At 38.5% G+C, this 22,212-nt stretch overlaps 1 protein-coding gene across 3 annotated transcripts in view; it reads right to left on the bottom strand.

Moving 5' to 3' along the window:
* DSCAM (DS cell adhesion molecule) overlaps nt 1–22,212 on the bottom strand; it is a 461,893-nt gene that overhangs the window by 48,200 nt on the left and 391,481 nt on the right. For 2 of the 3 annotated variants that reach the window (XM_052674351.1, XM_052674352.1), the window contains exons 21-23: nt 12,519–12,672; nt 5,013–5,130; nt 4,048–4,211 (exon numbers count right to left, since the gene is read on the bottom strand). In XM_052674351.1, the coding sequence (XP_052530311.1) occupies nt 4,048–4,211; nt 5,013–5,130; nt 12,519–12,672 (436 nt within the window). Of the gene's footprint in view, nt 1–4,047; nt 4,216–5,012; nt 5,131–12,518; nt 12,673–22,212 lie in introns of those variants that run through there. The other variant, XM_052674353.1, reaches the window with a different exon arrangement.

The raw sequence follows: 22,212 nt of genomic DNA, 5'->3' as shown, positions 1-22,212 counted from the left end.
CTAGCAAGAGTTTTTGCAGGTGTAGATGTGAAGCTGAACAAATCTGTAAACATTTCAGTTCTGTTGCTCCTCATAAACATTATGGCGGTGTGTCAACTAAGATCCTCATGATTCCCAGAACCAGCTGCTGACAAGGCGCAGCAGTAAGACAGATATTACCTTCCATCCTCAGCACAGAGTAGAACTCAATGTGAAAGTTCAAATAAAGAGCCATGCTGTATCCCAGCAAGGCACTCAGTCTAGGGAGAAGTGAAATTGTATGTTGGGACAGAGACTGGATCAGGGAAATTAGACAGTTTAGGCTTACCCTAAAAGACCTCTGATTGATTATCCAATTGACCATCAAGATAAGTGGGTGGGTTTCCAGAGCTCAACACTCCAGGACAGAAAACAATGAAGCAAGCTTTCTTTCCAGTCTTACAAAACTATCATGAGTCTGTCATGTAAAAGGTGTTTACTAATGTCCCAGTTACAACCTGGAAAGCTGACTCTTGTCTTCTGCCTGAATCATTTAGGTATTCCTGGAAGTCTGCGATGCTGCTCAGAATATACCCCCAGCGATTCAGGTGGAGACAGTCAGAGAGATCCTCCTTCATCTGGACTGTCACAAGTCCATAGGACCGGACAGCCTACACCCTTGGGTGCTGAGGGAGCTGGCGGGGATGACTGCTGAGCCGCTCTCAGCCATCTATCAGTGCTCCTGGTTATCTGGAGAGGTCCCAGAAGGTTGGAGGCTTGCTGATGTGACTCCCATCTACAAGAAGGACTGTAAGGAGGATCCAGGGAACTACAGGCCTGTCAGCCTGACCTCAGTACCAGAGAAAGTCATGGAGCAAATCATCTTGGGTGAGATCACACAGCATGTGCGTGGTGTCCAGGGGATCAGGCCCAGCCAGCATGGGTTCATGAAAGATAGGTCGTACTTGACCAACCTCATCTCCTTCTATGACTGGGTGACCAGACTGGTAGACGAGGGAAAGGTGTTGATGTAATCTACCTAGACTTCAGCAAAGCCTTTGACATGATCTCTCACTGTGTTCTCCTGGGGAAACTGGCTGCCCCTGGCCTGGACAGGTATACCCTTCTTTGGGTAAGGAACTGGCTAGAGGGCTGTGCCCAGTAGGCAGCGGTGAATGGAGAAAAGTCCAGCTGGCGACCCGTTACAAGTGGTGTCCCCCAGGGGTTGGTATTGTTTAATACCTTTACTGATGACCTAGATGAGAGGATTGAGTGTACCTTCAGTAAGATAGCAGATGACACCAAGTTGGGAGGTGCTGTCGATCTGCCTGAGGGTAGAGAGCCCTTCAAAGGGATCTAGATAAGCTGGATCACTGGGCTGAGGTGATGGGATGAGGTTCAACAAGGCCAAGTGTCGGGTCCTGCATTTTGGCCGCAACAACTCCAAGCAGCGCTGTAGGCTTGGGGATGAGTGGCTGGATGAGTGTGAAGAAGAAAGGGACCTGGGGGTGTTGGTTGATGCTCGGCTGAACATGAGCCAACAGTGTGCCCAGGTGGCCAAGAGGGCCAACGGCATCCTGGCCTGCATTAGAAATAGTGTGGCCAGCAGGAGCAGAAAGGTGATCATCCATCTCTGTACTCAGCACTGGTGAGGCCGCACCTCGAGTATTGTGTTCAGTTTTGGGCCCCTCACTACAAGAAAGACATTGAGGTCCTGGAGCGTGTCCAGAGAAGGGCAACAAAACTGGTGAGGGGTCTGGAGCACAAGTCTTATGAGGACCGGCTGAGGGAGTTGGGATTGTTCAGTCTGGAGAAGAGGAGGCTCAGGGGAGACCTCATTGTACTGTACAACTTCCTGAAAGGAGGTTCTGGTGAAGAGGGGTTTGGCCTTTTCTCCCAGGCAACGAACAGAACCTGGGCAAATGGCTGCAAGTTGTACCAGAGGAGGTTTAGGTTGGACATGAGGAAAAACTTCTTCTCTCAGAGAGTGGTCAGGCACTGGAATGGCTGCCCAGGGAGGTGGTGGAGTCACCGTCCCTGGCAGTGTTCAAGAGGCGCCTGGATGAGGAGCTACGAGATATGGTTTAGTTGAGATGGAAAGCACAGAAGAAGAGACATCAAAGAAGTTTACGATCACTGTCACTGCAAGAGTGGGAAAGGGGTGTTGATGCTGGTGACCAGTTTTGTCAAGGCAGTTTCACCGCCATGGTTCCTGCTTGCCAGCCACTGTTCAATGAGCAAGGCAGACTGGATGTCACAAATGTGTGATGCCTCTGTCATGTCTAGCAGTCTGTTCCCAGAGCATATTCCTTACTTCGCCTCTACCTCGACCAGCAAAGTAAAACTCCAAGAAGCACTCTCACTTCAGTGCCTTGTCAAGTAATAAAATTGCAAAACAATGAGTGCTGACATCAATTGGAGGCTGTTGGTTTACAGCTATTGCCTAGCTTAAAAAGAAGTTGCACTTTACTGCCTTTACAGGCTTAAACAATGCTGACGGAAACAAAAAGGACAATTCATATTCTAAAGGAAAATTCCCTACATTAGACGGATTTGTTCCATTATTCTGACTGACTTGGCTTATTCCAGGGAGAGGGACTGCACACATTACATTGTGGAAGATTTATTGTAAAAACTTTCATCATAGCTTCACTCTATCTATGAAAGATGGTGGTCTCACATATTAAATGCCATTCTGTTCTGCCCTTCTGGGAAGTAATATTGATTTGCTTTTAGTTACTGCAGTTCAATAAAAGCGAGGATATGCAATTTCAAAAATAGTTAGTGAAATATAAATTTAAGCTTTCCATTTCCATTCCCTGTCATGTTTCAAACATTGCAAAAGAACATCTTCAGCCTCTCTTGGATTGTAGGTAAGTTAATACATACTATGGCATTTGTTTCATGGCTTAGTGGACATGTTTATGCAGAGAGTTGCACTGTGGCTGAGAGAATCTTTCTCTCTTCCCATATATCTGCTCTAGAAGCTTAGACTAGAATAACTGGCTGCAGTATAGCCAAAATTCCCAGCTTAGTGGTTGTACCTGTACCTGTAGTATGACAATTGCAGCCAATTAAAGCACACTAAGCATCTGAGCATTTCTTCAAATTTTGCTTTGGTGTAAGTGAGGAAAAAAATATCCTTAGCAGTGAATTCTTGATATATGAATATACGTACTCTATTTGATATTACTGTCAATGTGTAGTCCTGTATTGTCATTACTTTTATACATGCCAACACTGTTAGGAAAAAATTCTTTAGGAAAAATTTCTGTACTGTGAGGGTGGTCAAACATCTGAATAGGCTTCCTAGAGAGAAGGCTGATGGCCCAAGCTTGTCAGTGTTCAAGAGGCAATTGAATAATAACCTCATTAATATGCTTTAATTTTTGGTTAGCCCTGAAGAGCTCAGGTAGTTGGACTACATAATCTCTGAATGTCCCTTCTAACTGAACTACTTTAATATATTCTAATAGTTATATATATTTTAGCAGGCATATAGAATAGTTGGCATTACATGCTAGTTGACCTTATACTGACATTTCATTTTAAATGGTTCCTCACATTCTCCATCAATAAAACTCTGCTCAAGAGTAATGAAGTTTTTTGGCCAAGGTGTCAGTACAGAGCAAATTTCTGTTGATAGCTTCTTAGAAGCTAAAGAAAAGGCCTTCAGCTCTTTCTGAAATTTGCAATATTTAAATGAATGCATGTACTTTTATAGGAATAAAGCATAAGGCAATTCTTGTGAAGAATGAGAAAATAACTGAATGCAAACACTCAATTGTCAATCTGACAGAAGCTTGCAGGCAGATTTAACTGCAAGCGTGTTAATTGTTTCATCCAAAGCAAAACATCTACCATAGCAGAAAATGCTGGTAGCTGAGTCAGAATGATCTGCAGAATACTATATAACATAATTCATAATTGTATAATACGTATATCATATAATTAATTAATTTGGAAGGACAACATTTTTATTAATGCACATTAAATACTAATATGTTAGTATTACAAAACACGCATATCAATGCACTACCATCACATAACAATTAATAGCTGTATAATAATTCTGACATGAATTCTTACCTTGTACCTGCAAGTTCAAAATTATTTCATCTGATCCCCAGTTGTTACTGGCCACGCAGCTGTAGTATCCAGAGTCTTCTGCTTTCACAGTCCGAATGACAAAACTGCCGTTGCTAAAGATGCTTCTTCGCCCATCAATCATCACTAGACTGGGTGTCCCGTTACTACCTCACAGGAAGCAAAGTGCATACATTAAAGAAGTTACAATCAAAGATACTCAGAATTGGATTTTTTTTTTAAGAAGCTAAGAATGGAAAGAAAGAAAATGGAGTGTGGGGGTGGGGAAGCGGTGCTCTTTATTAAAGACAGTAAAGAAATATTTTTTGCGGGGAAACACCTGCCATTTGAAGAACACACATATCCTGGCCCAAGCTTGAGTGAAACTGAGAAATCACTCCTTAACTATCAACTCTTTCATAAAAATGCAAATTCCTTCCTACAAAGTCTATCCTTACAAAATAATAATTACATGTATCAATCAACAGCCTCATAGCACTACATTATCACTGCTTACACAGTGCTTAGATGAAAATAATAGTGTCCATGTCTTTTTCCATGTGAGACTCTATCAGACTGTGAAACTACAGATCAAAACAGACTAAGGGAAAACAAGGTGTATTCATGAGACACATGCTTACAGACTGCACTCCAAAAGGTTATTTAAATACATCAAACATTTTGCTTTTTCAGATTAATTCTGTAGCCCTGAAGTTCAGACAGAAAGGTCTCTGCAATTTAACATTTTGGATATTTACTTTTCTTCCTTTTTAATGCTTTCTAATTACCACAGGCAATTAGCTCTAGTTCATGGAATTTTTAAATTCTTCCTCTGCTGCTCTCATGTGGTACCCACAAATGACCTCCTTTTTCTTCCTAATGCAGTCATTGAAGATCACCATCTTCACCATCATCTGGATTTTAAGGAAATGGGATTTACTTGAGCTATACATTTAGTTGCTGGTTACCTATCCTTCATCCATTTGACTGTTGGAGCTGGGTCTCCAACAGCTTTGCAAGGGAGGACAATATCCTTCATCCAGGGTGTCGTCACTGTGCCACTGAACGTCAAAATCCTGGCAGGAGCTGAGTACGAGAGAGTGAGAAAGACTGAAATGAGATACAGCTTCTGAAGGGAAACAAATATCCAGAACTAAACACTGGAAAACAAACCAATCTCTTTCAAAGTTTTTAGGAACCTAACTCCATTTAACTCATATCAGCTATCCCAGAACAAGTAAAAAGACAAACAACTAGCAGAGAGATGAAGAGTGAAAGAATCCTGGCGGAGTGAAAAGAGTAAAACCATCATCCTTACGTGTTTCACTGTCAATGTTATGGATGAAAATTATGTGAAAGACATACTTCTCTCCAGAAACTTCCAGAAAAAGTGTCCACAATAGACAGCTATCTTACAAAAGCTAAATGAGTAATACATAACTTTTGTTATAATAAGTCTTGATGTCACTTAAATTACTAGAAAACTAATGCTTATACACTTGAGGATAACAGTGCAGGTAGTCTCAGTTTTTCAGCCAGGTTTAGGTTATTGGAATTAGTCCTAAATTTCTAATCTGTGCTTTCATTGGCTCAGGAATTATCTTTGTTTTAACTTGCTTTAACTTGTTTTTCACTTAAAACAGGTAATTTCTAAGGAGTTCTTGTGATCACAATTTTCTTGTTATCTTTCCTGGTTTATTTTGGTGATTCTGGTTACCTACTGTAAGCATACTTCTCTTAACTCTACATAAATCATGGAGTATTGTGAGGCTCTCCAGCAGTGCACTCTGCTGTTTCCAGGCCAAATTGGTACTTACACCAATACACCATCCTAGGTGAGGCGATTTATGTAATCTTACAGTCTAGTACATATTATGCATGGGCACAGGGTGGTGTTGGTAAACATCTGAGACTAAAAGTACAGATAATTTCACTTTCCAGCTATAAACTGGGAGAGCATGGCAATCACACTGTTCAGTGGGGTGGTATAAATGTGATTCTATAGAAAGGATTCAGATTGCACTGGTGTTTTTTTCCAGGTCAGTTAAAGGTAAGATGGCTCATTGCCATCACTTTGGTCAGGGAGTGGAGCCAGCAAGGAGCGCTCAGCCTTTTTTGCAATGACAAATTGGAACCATTCTTGCAGATAGGAATTACGAGAAGTGAACGAGACTGACTGCAGAGCAGCTTATATATTGCTGCAAAATACCAGATTGAATGCATAGAGAAGCTTCAGATGGCTTTAAAAAAATTATTCAAGTGTGTAGAAATGATTTCAGAACAATATCAACAACCATACTCTCTGTTGTTGTTTTAAAAGCAAGCAAACAAACAAACAAAAATTGGAGTCTAGTAAGTTTACACTGGACTTAAAAGAGAACCCCAAATTAACATTTATGCATATTATCTGTCAGGCATCTCAGTAGAAGCTATGCTATGAAAGAACATTGAACTTCAAATGCAGAAGAGTAGCTTCTCCTAAGAAAATGTTCTGTAGAAGAACTCATGGAAAAATGTGGAGCTAATTGTGTATTTTTAGCTTAAGACCTTCAGACTGAAGGAGTTCAACACATGTCAACATGTCAACACATAGAAAGTTATCTCTTTTGCTTTCTGAGAAAGCAGAGATTCTACTGAAGTGCCTGGAAGTACTTCTTCCTTTCTATTTATTGTGAACACTCGATTTCTTTTTAAATAACAAATCCTAGTGAAAATTCTATTTTAACGCGTTCCCCTTGGGCTAGAGAATTCAAAGCTATTTTTTTTAAGGATGAAATTTTCTCATGAACTTTAAGAGGGTAGGCTTGTTACAAGAGCTATGAAATTAAGCAAAACAAATTTTATGTAGTAACATATTAGTACACTGCAACGAGTCTATCTGAAGTCCATAAACGTGAACAGACTCTTAAGTCAGTTCTATTCATGCCATATTTAACTAAATATATCATCAATATGTCACTTCTGCATAATATACAGAAATGCTAGAGTTGTGTTAGTTTCAGTGTGCTTTATTACATTAGAATGACTCTTGATAGAAATAAATTGCTTTTTGGTCTTTAAATATACATTTAAAGACATATACTGAACATGCATAAATGAAATACTGTATTTTTAATCCTGATCTACTTCAATCATGCACACTGATCAGAACTTGCATTTCATAATCCATTTTGCACCAATTAGAAAAACATGAAAATGAGAGCCATGATCAAATAAAATTGGGACATTTGATCTCTACTAATTATACATATATATGTTTAAAAATCATGCATAAAAGAACAGGCCTTGAAGAGTGAAAGGAAATTACTTCAGTGGTATGCAGTGGGATTTGAGATACTCAGTGATTTCATAATGAAAAATTTCATTCATGAAAAATGATTTATATGACCAATTCGGATGATTTTGCCTATGTTCTCTTCAATTTTCCATGAGATTTTTCTCTGGTCACAATTTTAACTGAAACAGTAAGAAGCAGCTCTTTTGAAGATTTAAGATAATGAAGTCCAAGATATATAATGGCACAATGACACTTTCCCAAACACTGACATGATCACGCCTGTCAAAACAGCAGCTGAACAGCCCTGGCTCCCTCCTGGCAGTTTGTGGTTGACCTCTGCAGGAAGGAGTTGTTGCCATGAGGTGGAAGCACACCAGAGTAATGCTAAGGTTGTAGATAGTCATTAAGTCTGATGGTACAGACATGTTTTCTCCTGTGGTCCTCCTTAGGCTTTTTCTTTTAGAAAAGAAGGCCTATACTGCCACAAGCCATGGGCTAATTAACTAGTTATTGAAACTAAAAAATGCTCAGTCCACCCAGAGACTGCAGATACATTGAGAAATGCTGAAATTAGTGCTAGAACACTTGTTTGTCTTCATTGACCCAGGTTTGTATTGCAGGAGATGTCTAGTAGTACTCCTGTCATCTTTAAAAAGCAGCAGAAGATGCTGTCAGCTGTGACTGTCTACAAAATACATCTATAAACATCTGATCTGTTTCTAGCAGCTTTCAGAAAAATGGTGGTCAGAAACTCGAATTCCTGTTCCATGCAAACATTCTCTCTGCACCATGAAATCTGAACTCTCATTTAAAATGAACAATTAATCCTTTTCTCCCTGTCTTTCCCACCTCTCTAGTGTTTCTTAAAATACACACTTATTTCCAACTGCTGCCAGTTACTTTAGGACAAAGCATTTATAACACAGAAATCCTACTGAAGCCTTCAGCATGGTTTGACACATTATTACCAAACTTGTGGTGATATTCATTAATTTTTAAGTTATCTTAACAGTGAACACTTCATAAAATCATAGGTTTTGTACCACATCTCCCATTTATGTTGCAATTCCTGCTTTTTGTATCTTGTGTGTTTCATTGTACTGTGATGTGAACAAGCAACACAAACTTCACAGCACAGCTCGGCAGTAGGATCACAGACCATAACTCAAAAGCACACAGGACTATTTATGTGAAAGTATCCACAGTTTCTTATGTATTATCCATTTCTTTCATACACTGAGTACTTTTAATGAGGTGGCAAAACAGCATGAAAATTCTTAACTCCAATTTTCTTTATAGCTTAACTTCTAATAATGTTCTGAGACTGCTAACAGGTTCACAAAAACACAGAACTAGAAACAACATACATGTCTAGTGAAGTTCATCTGGCAGCAATAGGTTTGAAATGCTAAGAGGTATTCATGAGGTTAAAATACCTTGACTCTCAGAGACCTTTCTGTTTTGAGCTAAGAGAGCTTTACATAGTGTGCAGGCAATTCAGCTGCTGGACTTGTCTCATTTTTAACAAAAAAACTCAAATGCCTACCAGCATCACAGTAGATGGCATGGCACTGGATTAGGACCATGTCTGTTCCTATTTATTGCAAATTAGCCAGTCATTAATTGAAGATAAAGACGTACCTTCACTGAACACTGCACTCTTTCATGCTAATGAGGTTTTCTCTGTGTTTATTTGTTTAAATTATGAGTCCAATTACCTACATTTATCGTCATGGAAAAAGAAACAGCCAGAATTTTTTTGCAAGAGGCCCTAGTGTTCTTTATTTTATTACATTTTATTTTTTTCTCTGGAGAACAAAACACAGTTTTAAAGGTAAACTGCATGGGGAAACAAGTTATGGAAGGTCACTGTGGCTCAGCTTCATCCAAATAAAAGAGCAGTCAGCGAATGCATGGGTCAGGAATTTCTTTTACTTTCTCACAGAAGAATATACTGCATGCTCCAGTATGCCGAATCTTTAAAGAAACAGAGTGATAACGTTTATGTAGTATCATTTCTGGTTGTATATTAGAAAAAATTCTCTTTAGAAAGAGTGGTGATGCAGTGGCACAGGCTGTCCAGGGAGGTGGTGCAGTCACCATCCCCAGAACTGTTCAAGAACCGTGTGGATGTGGCACTGAGGGACGTGGGCAGTGGGCATGGTGGGGGTGGGTTGGGGTTGAACTCGATGATCTTACAGGTCTTTTCCAAACTCAATTATTCTATGGCTCTATGACGATGTTAGTGGGCATTGAGGTGATTCTGTGATTCAGTGATTCTGTTATGAGTTAATGGTTGGACTAAATAAGCTTAGTTGTCTTTTCCAACCTTCATGATTCCGTGGTTCTGTGATTCTATGTCAGCCCCAGATGTACTTTAAAAATATTGAATACAGAATGCAACACAGACTAGGAGGTAAGTCTGTTCAATGCTAATACTCAGCCTGCAAGAACAGATGAAATTCAACACTGAAGACAGAGTTCTCCCCAAAGGTTCAGATTGACATAGGTCTGGTTCTGTTATTATCATGTTGCTGGCAAATGCCACTCTCCATCAGACATGGTCAGGAAACAAGAGGAACGAGCACTTGCAAGGTTTTCCTTCTTACAGATACATTTAATGGACTAAAAATGCAACTTGCAAGTCAGGAAGGAAGAATAATTTGGAGGGACATGGTCATGGGACATGGTCAGTTTAGGAGACTGAATTTTCATCTCTATGGTCACTTTTCGTTTGTTGGGGTTGGTTGTGCTTACTTTTGTCAGTTAATTACAGAGAATAACAATCTGTTCTGAGATATGGAGACATAAAAGGAAGAATTGTTGACATGAATTAAACTTTCACTTAAATTGGACTAGCCATTTCACATCAATCCCCTAACAAGACTTTCTCATTGTTCTCAGAGGGGCTCTTAAAGGGGGTTATAATTAAGCTGACATGATTCAATTCCAGGTAAACTCTCATGAGCTGTCATGATGGTATAATTACTTGGATGGTTAATGTGAAATAAGCTGGGAAAAAACAAAGCTAACAACTTCACAATAAAGACCTGTCAGATGTTCATGCTGTATAGCAACCCTTTGCACTCCTTTTAGCAAAATCAGGCTATAACTGCCTGATTAGGTTAGATACATGCAGATCAGTTTGTAGTGCATCTATTTTTAGCAAACCAAGAACTGTCACATGCTACATTTCATCATAACCAGATCAGCTCATCTTGGTACCTACAAAATCTGCAGTGTTTTGCATTTATCTTGTCTGAATGCCTCCTCCTCTTTTAAACAGAAATCGAAATACAAAACTTGCAGTGCATTATATGCAGAGTTCCTTGAAAAGTTCCAGGTTTGTCTGTGCCCTATTATAGTAGTATTGTACGGTATTAGTTAATCGGCTTTGCTCTTATTCAGGCTTTAATGTTTTACTTCTATTTTTGTTGACTATTTATTCAGCATTACACATTCATTACTGCCTAGTAACAGATGACCTCAAAGGAGGAACATGTTGAAACCTTTGCCCATTTCTCTGAGGTGTTCATCTGATGTTCTTTATGTTCCACCACTTAAGATTTCAGCTGCGATCTCCCAAGTGTTCAGTATGCTGTATGCAATTGTGTTACAAGGAAAACCTCCAAATTTTTTCAGATCTCCTGGACTTTTCATAGCCTTCAGCCATGCAACAGGACCCTTAACACTGCATAGCTTCTTCTCAGAAAAGATTTTCTGAAAGAAGATACAAAAACTGTTGGATGTCAAAAGAAGCAGGAAGTAGAAGTGAGTTTGCAGCTGACAAAAATAACCGGTCAGCAATGGCCTAGGGAGCAAACATTTACCTGTTTGTTCCAAATCTTACCTGTCTACCCTGCTAGACACTCCCCACATTACCACTGATTAATCTTTCACTGTTTCTACAGTAGAAACTCTGTAGTTACTACAGTTGAGAAAAATGTCCATCCAATACAATAAAAACTTTGGCCTAGCGAATTGGCAGAGGACACGTGAGTTCCCATCACAAGTCTGAGGAACTCTGTGACTTCTGTGTACTCAGTACTATGTCATGTGTTAAAATAACACTGTCCAACCGCTATTACTGATATTCATGACAATTGTTCTGATAGTTAATTTGCCATCATCAAATTGGTTAACTACCACTTGCGTGGGTAGAAACAGCAATTTTCCCTATGCTAATAGAACATTCTTTTCCAGGCAGAAACTACTTTCATGTTGGTGGCATTTGTTTGAAGTTCTGTTATGTAGGTAGGTATCTTCATAAAGCACTAGACATCTTATTTTACGTTATTACATCATTAGCTATATGACCGAAACATTAGCAGTCTTGCAAAACTCTAAAATTGATGCATATACTTTTGAAGCGCTACAGATCTGTGCACTACACTGTTGATACTGGTAGATACTGTCAAATTATTAATTTGAATGGGAAAAAAATAGAAGACCAGTCTGAAGATCCCAGGTGGAGACTGACTGTTGATCTGACTCTTCTCACCTTGCTATGTAAAAATTTAGGTTTCTATTTCTAAGCTAAGGTGCTTGAGTGTTGCATGCATCATGCTTCACAGTACAGGTAAGGCAGACTACATGAGCCCAAGTAATATCTTTTTTTAGAACAACTAATACAGCTGGAAAAAATATGCAATAATTGAGGCATGTTGTCCCCTCTTTAAATCTGAAATAGAAGCAGCAAAAATCAAAGCTAATGCAAGTTGAAAACAATTGTTTAGAATTTAGGTATGTTAATCAGGCCACTTGACACACAAGACAGTATCTGTAGAGTACACAAGAGATTAGTAAGGAGAAGGATTATAAGGAGTTTACCTTATGTGACAAAAAAAAAAAGAGACACATTCTGAAAGTGGAGAGAAAACTCTTCAAACTCTCTGTACTCAACAAAAGTATAAAAGCATTGCTTCAAAATGCAATTTATTTCCTTCTAAGGTAGGTGGGATAAATTACTCCCTAGAGGAGCACATCATTCTTCCTCTCTCTGCTGACTACAGCAAAACCTTGGGTAATTAGCTGAGAGTTATCACCTAACTTTTGGAAAAAACTGCAAAAAACCTGAAGTTACTCCTCACAAATCCCACTCTTAGTAAGCAATGAGACATACAGAAGCCACGTGTCAATACAGCAGTAATTAGCATTGGAAAGTTCCGGATTGGTTTAAAAAGCACTGTCATCATACCTTTTGCTAGTGGCTCTACGGTGATAATCTCGCTGCTGTTGCCTCTTCCTGCAGCTGTCACTGCTACCACCCAGACGCTGTACTGGCGATTCCGACTCAGGTTGGGGATTCTGTAGGAAAATGAGTCGGGAGAGGCTTCAAACTCGCTGATTACCTGTGATGGAAGAGATAAATGTTTCCAAACTAAAATAAACGATATTTGGTGAAAGTCCGCTGAGCTGAGTGCTACAAATCCTGTTACTCCGTGGTAATTGGAATGACTATCAATTGCTTGAAGCAGATGGCAGATGGCAATAAACAGGGAAGACACAATAAGTCGCTGCAATCAATTTATATTCAGGGAATTTGGGCCCATATTGTATTTTCAAATTACAGTTATTTAGGTTGGGATTTGTATAGATTTCTCAATGGGATATAGAGTTTGTACACCTCAACCTATGCTCCACAGGTTACTCTACTTCTTTAGAAGAAAAGAAAGGTAACTTTATCTACCCTGAGCAGCATTGCATCACTCTAGCCATTTTTATTTCTGACATGGGTTTTGTGATTCTTGTTTGAGAAAACAGAGTGGTTACTAGCCAGTAGAAGATTAAGTGAAAAAAGATTCACTTTCCTATGCCATGACAATAGCTATACAACACCAGGCTAAAAATAATTAGAGTGTTAATGACAAGGAAAAGAAAATTTTCACTAGGAATCTGCATTAGAAATAATGCACTGGCATAATCTAAACTTGATTCAGACTGACAGAAGGTGTGCACAGAATGTCTTTGATATACAAATATCTGCCGGTGGTAAAGGCTAATTTCAGCTGATTAGCATTTCAAAAAGTAGTTTGACCTGAAAGCACTGGAATACATAGTCCTTCAAAGTGAATTCTAAAGAAATAAAATATTTTTCTGAGATTTTGTCAAACACCTCTCCAATATGAAATTGTTGCCAGTTTCAGCTAATGAAAAGGTCATCATGTTCTTGAGCTGGCATCTCCTTAGGCCAGGGGAGGGTGGAATTCATCTGATTTCCTTTTGAAATCCGTAGTGATTTATGCTAGCCTAAATCTTCTCCCTTCAGAGACCACGCAAAAGAACTTGTACTTCTAAGTCAGAGTTCTTCTAGCTTATTTGGGACACATTGCAGTGGGATGAATCATGACCTAGACACACCTATTTTTTCCCATCAACTCTAGAAGTGTAAACATAGCTAGCTTGGGGACAGCTGTCTGTGTTGAACACAACTAAAGTAAGATGAAAAACACTCCATAGAGATAATGTGACTGACTGTTGGAATGCTTAACATACTGGCTTTCACACAAATGTGTACCTCTGTTTCTGCAACACTATGTTTCTTCCACAGAAGCTAACTTTTCTGGGGAAATTGGTTTGCTCAGACTCACAGTTACCTATCTTCAACAGAAGTCCAAATAAGGACCTCACCATACTTTCTACCCGATCTGATTTCTCCTGTCAAAATGCCAAGTCAGTTTGTTCCATTTAGTAAGCATTTGCTTGGGTTTCCACTTCTGATATGAAGAGGTCAGTGCAGGCAGACACTTCTATTATTATGTGAAATATTACAGCAGGTTTTGAAAATCATCTGTCTTGACATTTACATGAGAATATTGGACAAATGCCTGTGGCTTGGCAACTTGGATCTTCATGAGGTCATACATAAAAGTTAATGTATTGATCATGGCACAGGAGGCTGAGTTTTAATATTCATGAGGCAGCATTTCCTAGGATTAATTTGAAAGTCAAACACGCTAGGCTAAGTCCACTCATTAATGCAGTCATTGAGCAAAAGCTACTCCTAAAATACTAGTAAGATGAAACATGAATACAGCAGTTAGGAACGGCAAACCATTAAAGACTTCCTTATTGCCAAAATTTCGTTATAATGAGCATCAGTTCAGTTAAATTTACATTGTCTTTTCCTTGACACCCATGATTTATGAAAGGCATATTGTTGACTTAGCAAGCCAGTACTAATACTGCAGATTTCTTGCTTGAAATGCCTCACTGTCAAGCTCTTCTCTGTCATGGTAGAAGCTAGGACATCATACATGTACCTGGTATACAGTTGCTAAATACAGCTTGGAGCAGAGTGGTTTGAGATTTTAGGTAAGGAATAATGAGAGATGGTAAGTGGAAAAGGAAAACCTTGAAACTATAGCACTGTGACTAAGCTCTGCTCTGAGACTTGAAGTAACAGCAAAAGCTGAATAAACAACCAATGTCTTTATAATGTGGATAGCTAGGAGAAAAGGTAGAATTGTCTCAAAGCAGAGGAGTTCACTTTCCCTGGAGCTCCAAAAGCACAAGAATCATAGAATTAGCTTCTCTATTGCATTTTTTTATACCTTGTCTTCAATTCCTTTCTTTCTCCTCCACAAACTCAGCATCATTCATACATTTGCAACTGCAGCTCTTTCAAATATGAATTCAATTATTCATGGAACTAATTTATTAATTGAATCTAGAAAATAAATTTTCACTAAATAAGTAATTCTTATTTTCTTAAAACAAACTGCTAATGCAAAAGATTTTGGTTTCTAATTGATTAACATACACCTTCTGTTTCCTCAGCTAACATTCCTGGTTAAGTACTTGGAGATGCTCCGGTGACAAAAAAAATCAATTATACTTTTAACTTTTGCCTGTCATTTCAATTAGATTAGCATGCCAGAGACTTTCATTACACACACACACACACACACACAAAAAAAAAAAAAAAAAAAAAAAAAAATTGGAGCTTTGTCAGCAAAGAGAAGATTAAACAATTGAAGTAAGAAATTTTTTAAAGGAATGTCACCTTGTCATATATTGACCTTTGTATGTGCCAGTGTCTAGCATTTACTGCTGCATTATTCCAAAAGCAATAACATGCTTGCTCAAGGGATTTTTTTCAGCTGCTTTTTTAAAATTTAATTTATAGTAGGGTGATTTTTCTTTTCCTATGGCTTCAGTTCATTGTCTAAGAAGCACCAAGAAGGCACAAACTCTAAAAGTCCAGCAAAGGCTGTGCAAAATAGAATGAAATCAAAGTCCTTTATCAGATTGCAGTAAATCTGTTTCTCAGACCAGGAAACAGTAAGCGTTTCTGAGAAACAGACACTGCAGGTAGCACTGTTTCATTCTGATGCAATATCACTGGTATTCCTGTTCAATGCTTCGCATGCTTTGAAACAGTATGCCATCTCCTGGCATTTCTTACTCCTTTAGAAAGCAAATAAATAAGCAATGTGCCTAAAATCAGACTTTTTGTCTGTACTTTTTATCTCAGGCTGGAAAATCTTCAAAACTGTGTGCTAGAAAAGTACATTTTTCAACAGTTTTCAAGAAAAGAGGGATTTTCCTTTGCCAGCTTTATGTTTCATGCCATAGAGCAGAACTCAAGAGAGACATGAAGGAATAAAGGTAGCAGGCAAAATTTACTGTGCACTGAAAGATTTTTCGGGCAAAGAAAGGCTGTATCTTGTTTATAACTATGTCTGTGCAATTTCTGATGCAAGATAGATGCACTTAAGATCTCTGCTCTTTCCAAGTTGTGAGGAAACTTGGAAGTGATCTGTGAAAGCCATGTGGAGACGAGAGTGAAAAGCAAGAAAAGCAGATAAGTAATTTGATTTGTGAAGCAAGAGAGCACATAAGCTGCCTCATCATGAAAATTCTACTACCTAGAATGGCCTGTGTGCTTTCTCTACAAATTTGGGTATAAAATAAGAATATAGAATCATGCCTGGAAGGACCTTCAGATTTCACCCAAGTCTATGCTCCTTCTCTAAGCCAAATTTTACTATACCTGAGCAGTGTTAGACAAGTGTTCGTTCAACCTGATTATGAAGACCTACAAGTGGAGACTTTGCAACTCCCTAAACTGCATGAGTTGTCTTAGTCCTTAACTTATTAGAAAGCTTTCTTAAAATCTAGTTTGAGTTTTCTGCTGCAGTATAAGCCTCTATCTTTTCCAGTCTATTAGGGACACAAAATAGTTTATAACCTTCATTCTTTCATCAGTCTTTAATCTGCACAAAGATTTGTCACTGTTTTCCTCACCAGTATACTTATCTTTTTATGGCTTAATAACACCAGTGTTTTCAACGTTTCCAAGAAATCAAATTTTTTGCTAATAACATGTCATTATAATTTGTACTGTCTACCATTGGTCCACAGCCTTCTCAAGTAGCATACTCAACAATCCCAGAGTTGGCATTTGGCTTTTCACAACAGGAATATAATTACAGAATCACAGAATCAATGCTAGCTAAAGTTCATTCTGTGATATGAAATTACCTCAAATCTTCTCGTGAAGAATCTAACAAATTGATTTCTGCCCATGATCATTTTATTTGGTTATTCATAGCACTCACTTATTTGTACTACTACCTACACTATATTTTATCTGTTGTTTTTTTTTTTCCCAGACCAATTTTCCTATTTATCAAGATATTTTGAATCTACTTCTGCCTTTTGTGCACCTGAAATCCCTCCCAGTCTTTAAAGTTCTGCAAATTTTATAGGAACACTCAACATTTCATTATCTGGATTACTAACAAAATCACTGAATTAATTGGATTTGAAAGATATCTGCACTGCTCTTTCTTGCCTTCAGTACGGAAAAACTGGTTTCATTACCTCTCATAGTGCACTGATCAGTTTTATTTCTATCTTTATCTGTCTCTGAAACTGCAATTGCCTGATCAGTTTTATTTCAAGAAATATGCTCCCCATAGACTTATCTTCATTGCCAAATGGGAGAGAGCCAGGAAGTGTTTTGAGCGCCTTAACCCCAGGAGTCCACACTGCTTTTCAACCTGACCTCTGGTAATGGAATCACTGCTGTAATTAGATTTTTAGTTCTTCAAGGTCAAAATACAGAGACTTCTATCTTGCACAACAATATCATGGAACTGACCACCCTGCTCTACCTCATACGTTCATTGCTCCTGGAAACAATGTTTTAGAGTCTCTTTGATTGATAAGTCTAGTAAAGGGGGTCAAAACAAACGGTTTCTAACTAGAGGTGAATTGGTTTAATATAAAATCCATACATTACCGTATATATAAAGATTCAGGTTCTGTGTCTCTGAACAAAGGTGACTTGTGAGTGTGCCCTTGATGAACTCCCTAAAAATGTGAAACTCTGCATGCAGACTTTTTTCTTGGGGTTATGACAACAAATTTGCTGACTTTTGCCTTGCTTCCTTTCACAGATGGACAGATTGTCAGAGCTGCCAGCAACAGCCAAGTCCACAATTTCAGTTAGACTGGGCACCATTTAGGCCATGTAATAGTTTCTCCTTGGTTTTTGCTATTTGGCTCATGTTTTGAAACATGAAACATGACATCTGTTCCTCACTCAATGTTACTGAAACTAACTGTTGTTAACAAAAGCTGTGTGCAAAAAAGAATACAGCTTCCGTTTAAGTATTTTTGTTTCTTTTCTTAAATTCTGAACTGAAACATTGGAAAATGCAGGACAGAGATTTTGGTAACAGCAAAGGAGCTAGGCCTGTAAGACAGCCCACCGCCCAGACCTTCAGGTAGCTCATATCAGGAGTTCTATTGCTTAGGAACAACAGAGGTACATCACATGCTTGTCCCTTTGCAGCAATCCACAGGAGCCCGTGAGTCCATCTGCCTCCCCCAGGTCATGATCAGGGAAGGAGGATGTGTTGTCACAAGCAGGTGACCACAGTAAGGGCGGGAGACTGACTGCTGGGCTGCTAGCTGTGTGTTACTGCTTCTTTTGATGGTCACTAAGTTTGTCCAGAGCATTTCAATCAAATCACCAATTGTGTTGTGCCTTTTGGTCACAGGTCCTTTGTCTGTTGTACAATACAGAAGGGAATATGATGAATCCACACCTGCTGAAATAAGTAGCAACTGATGCCAAGGCTTAACTGTTGGACTATATTGACATACGTGTAGGTGAGCCTAGGTAGTGAGACCAAACCAGAGTTTTATGAAAAAGATCAATATCAAATTTGTTTTAGTAGGGATTTGCAAGGAGACCTTTAAAAAATTGCATCAAGCAGCACAGCAGCAGAATTAATTTATACTCAGTCATGTCTCTCTTGAGTTCTGCTCCATGGCATAAAATGTGAAGTTGGCAAAGCAGTTAAAAGAATGAATGTGCTATATTTGGGAAGTGGTAACAAATCTGTGAAATAACTATGAAAAAGCTGTAAACAGTACATGTGGTATATTAAAAAAGACATATTTCAAATACTATTCCAAGTAGATTTTTCAAAATAACTCCACAAAATATAGAATAGCTCTATGCTATATAAAGAACAAGAATTAATAAGCATAAATATCTTCATGCTGTGAAAAGTACTGTACAGGCACGGTGATAAATACTATTGGTAGAATATAAATCAATGAACATGCATTTTAAATTCAACCTCACAGATTCTAACTCTAAATAAACTTCAATTCAAAGTAACTCTATCTGCTTAGCCCTCTTCTGAGAGTAACCTTTCCCTCTCTTTTAGAGACTTCCAGCATACATTTAACTACCGAAGACTTTATGGAGTAACAGATCATTTCCTGCTTATAATTATTTTTGCACTGCTTTACATGAGCTTTATTCAAATCTTTAAAAATGAAGAGAAACCATCTCAACAGCTTTGCATCCTACTTGTGCTGGGGGCTCCAGACCTGGGTGCAGTATTCCAGATGGGAATAGGAGTGGGGGACAATAGCCTGCTCGATGGGCAATACAATTAGAAGCAAATAACCAGAGATTTCTGGAGAGTACTGAAGACCTTTTCTTTTGAAGATGATTTGCAAGCTGACTGGTGGAGATACTTTACAAAACTTGTTGCCGACAGATAAGGAAGAACTGACTGAAGATGTGAAGATCTACAATCACTTTGCCTGAGGCAATCAAGAGGCTAGATTTTAAGATTCTGAGAGGAATGATCCTCTCAGATGTCCTCGAGAATAAAGGGACTCAGGACATCTGGCTAATCTCCACATACAACCTACTCAGAATGCAAGAATGGTCTTTTGCAAAGTATGAGAAGTCAAGTAAGATTGGCAGAAGGCCACACAATCACATTGAGCTCAAACACAAAAATGATCACGCAAGAAGGTGAATGCTGGGACAGGCTACTTGGGAGGAAGATAAACACTGTCTAAGTTTGTAGGGATAAGGTTAGAAAAGGAAAAGCTCTGCATAAAAGGTGGTCTGCTGTTAGCAACTCTGCTTTTATAAGAGTATAGGTAAGTTGATTCAGGTCAGTGATCCTTCCCCTCCACTCTATACTTTACACTTTTGAGACTGCATCTAAGTACTGCGCCCTGTTTTGGGTCTCCAGGAAAAAAAAATACACGAACATAATGGAGAAAGCACAAAACAGGGTTGTCATGGAACAGTCAGGAGTCTCGAGCACAGTAAAGAAATACAGTGACAAGCTGTGCCAGCTGGGTCTGTCAGCCTTAAGAAGAGAAAGATCAGGGAGAGACTTACTGCTCTCTACATGTACCTGATTAGATGCTAGAGCCAAGCCATTCTTGAAGCAATTTCAACATGAGTAAGGCCTCTGAGCAGCCTGATGTGATTAAACTTGCTTTGAGAAGAGAGTTGGAATAGGTGAACCACAGTAGTATCTTCCAGTCAAAATTATTCTACTATTCTAAGAAAATTTAAAAATGGCTATCCAGTTCCATAGAAAATACATATAACAAAGCAACTGAAACCAAATGCTGACATAGGCAGTGTGCAGTTCTGAGAATAAGAAACACATTAAAACATCACCAAGATGTTTTCTCATACAGCAAGAAAGACTCCAATAAAACTCCTGTGGCATTTTAAGTCATCGGTAGATTGTATGTCTTTCATATCTAAACACTTTCTGTGCATGGTTGTCTAAACAAGCTCTGCCTTTAGCTTTTACTATCAGGAAATCAGACAGCGACTGCAAGGTCATCTTACTCTGTATCTTAATATGAATGGAAGACAGCACCCTGAAAAAGAAAATCATTGGGAGGGAAAAAGTCTCCATTTATTACTCTTCTGTAGTGCAGTTCTACTAACATGCAGTTTCCAGGCTAGCAAGCCATTGGATGCTTTGTGTCACAGCAATCTTCTCTAAAACTTTTCTGTCTTCTAAATTTTATTTAATCTAATTCCACTAATTTCTCCTTATATAGTGTACTACATCAGGCCTGATCACAGTGATATGGGGACACCCAGGACAAGCACCACTGCAGGGAATGTGGCCAACATGGTACCATGAGAAGACAGCTCCTGAGAGGAGCTGAACATAGACTTTGGAAGAAGTGAGTTAAAAGTACTGCAGGAAAGTGGGCTAAGAGTTGGCACAGAGGATAACATTTTCAACCTAAATTCTGGTATGTTTTGTTAAATGTGAAGAATGAAAAACCTATTAAGTCACTCTGTTCAGGCCAGGGCTTGAAATAGAAATCTAACTCAATTAGCACTTAGGGCTAGCTGTCAACTTGTAAATGAATGTGTAAGTGCTCATATATTTGTATTTTTATATATTTCCAAAATAAAAAAGTTCTGCATGATATAGTTCTACAATAATATAGACAACATAATTAAACAGTATGACATTGGATCCCTGTTTGCCCTTTATCTTGCCTAAAGAGTAGATTGCAGCAGAGAATAATTTCTAATTTTCACACATTAGTCATATTTGCTGTTTGAACCCTCCCAGGCAAATACAGTAATTGGGATTCAAAATAATTAAACAGAAAATGTCTGCATCCTTCTGTGCAGAGGCATCAGTTTTAGCAGCTTCTGCTCTTACAAACCAAACTGAACTGTGCAAGAGTCTGCAAATCTTCATCTGTGAGTAACTCAGCATCCTATGAAGGTAGTGCTTTGTAGTAAAAATGTGCACAGTATGACCAACACAGTAAACTTTTGGTTAACTTTCCTTTTGGTGACTTAAATATCAAAGCAGCATTATGTAAAGGAATTTCAACCATTCTGTTAGTCTAAAAACTTTGTCTGAAGTGTACTGTATTGAAATCTCAGTATCCACAAACTGTTCATAAAATGCACTCTGCTAACTTCCCTTTGCTGTTGCTGTTTCACTTCACTTCTACTTAAAAACTGTTTGCCTTTCTCTTTAAATGGCAGATATTTAGCAAAATTATTTTGCAACTGAAGAAGTCTTTTAAGGAAAAACAGCTTTATACATCCACTACAGCACTTACAGCTTATGGTGGCAGAAGAACTGATAAAGAAAGAGGTTTTCTATTTATTCCCCTCCACAACTTTATGTAAGACTGTTTCCTCTGTCAACTACTTGTCTCCATCAACAATGAATCATATACGATCTTCCTTGGCATATACAGACCACACCAGCCAAGGAGTGCTAGCATTTAAACACCTCTGCAGCAGGCTTGTTCCACTTCAAAGCTAGTTTTAAATAATAATTTAAAAAAATAACAATCATTTATTAGGTGTAAGATAGCCAAGCACTTTGTTAGAAATGAAGCTGTCATGTCTTATATTAAATGTGTTCTGCAGTCTTGCACTTATTTAGAAATGTCCAACCTGGCTTCAGAAACAAACAGCATACGATCATTGCCTTGCTCAAAACACAGAACTGATACAGAAGATGAGCTCTGTAAGCCATCATTTATATTGATCTACAAAACAGATTAATAATAAGTGAATAATAAGTCAATAAGATCAATAATAAGTAAATAAGTGA

Source organism: Tympanuchus pallidicinctus, unplaced genomic scaffold (genome assembly GCF_026119805.1).
Source record: "Tympanuchus pallidicinctus isolate F22 unplaced genomic scaffold, pur_lepc_1.0 scaffold14, whole genome shotgun sequence".
In the NCBI taxonomy this organism is placed as follows: domain Eukaryota; kingdom Metazoa; phylum Chordata; class Aves; order Galliformes; family Phasianidae; genus Tympanuchus; species Tympanuchus pallidicinctus.
The sequence above is the reverse complement of the archived record's forward strand: the minus strand, read 5'-3'. Positions and strand labels throughout refer to the sequence as shown.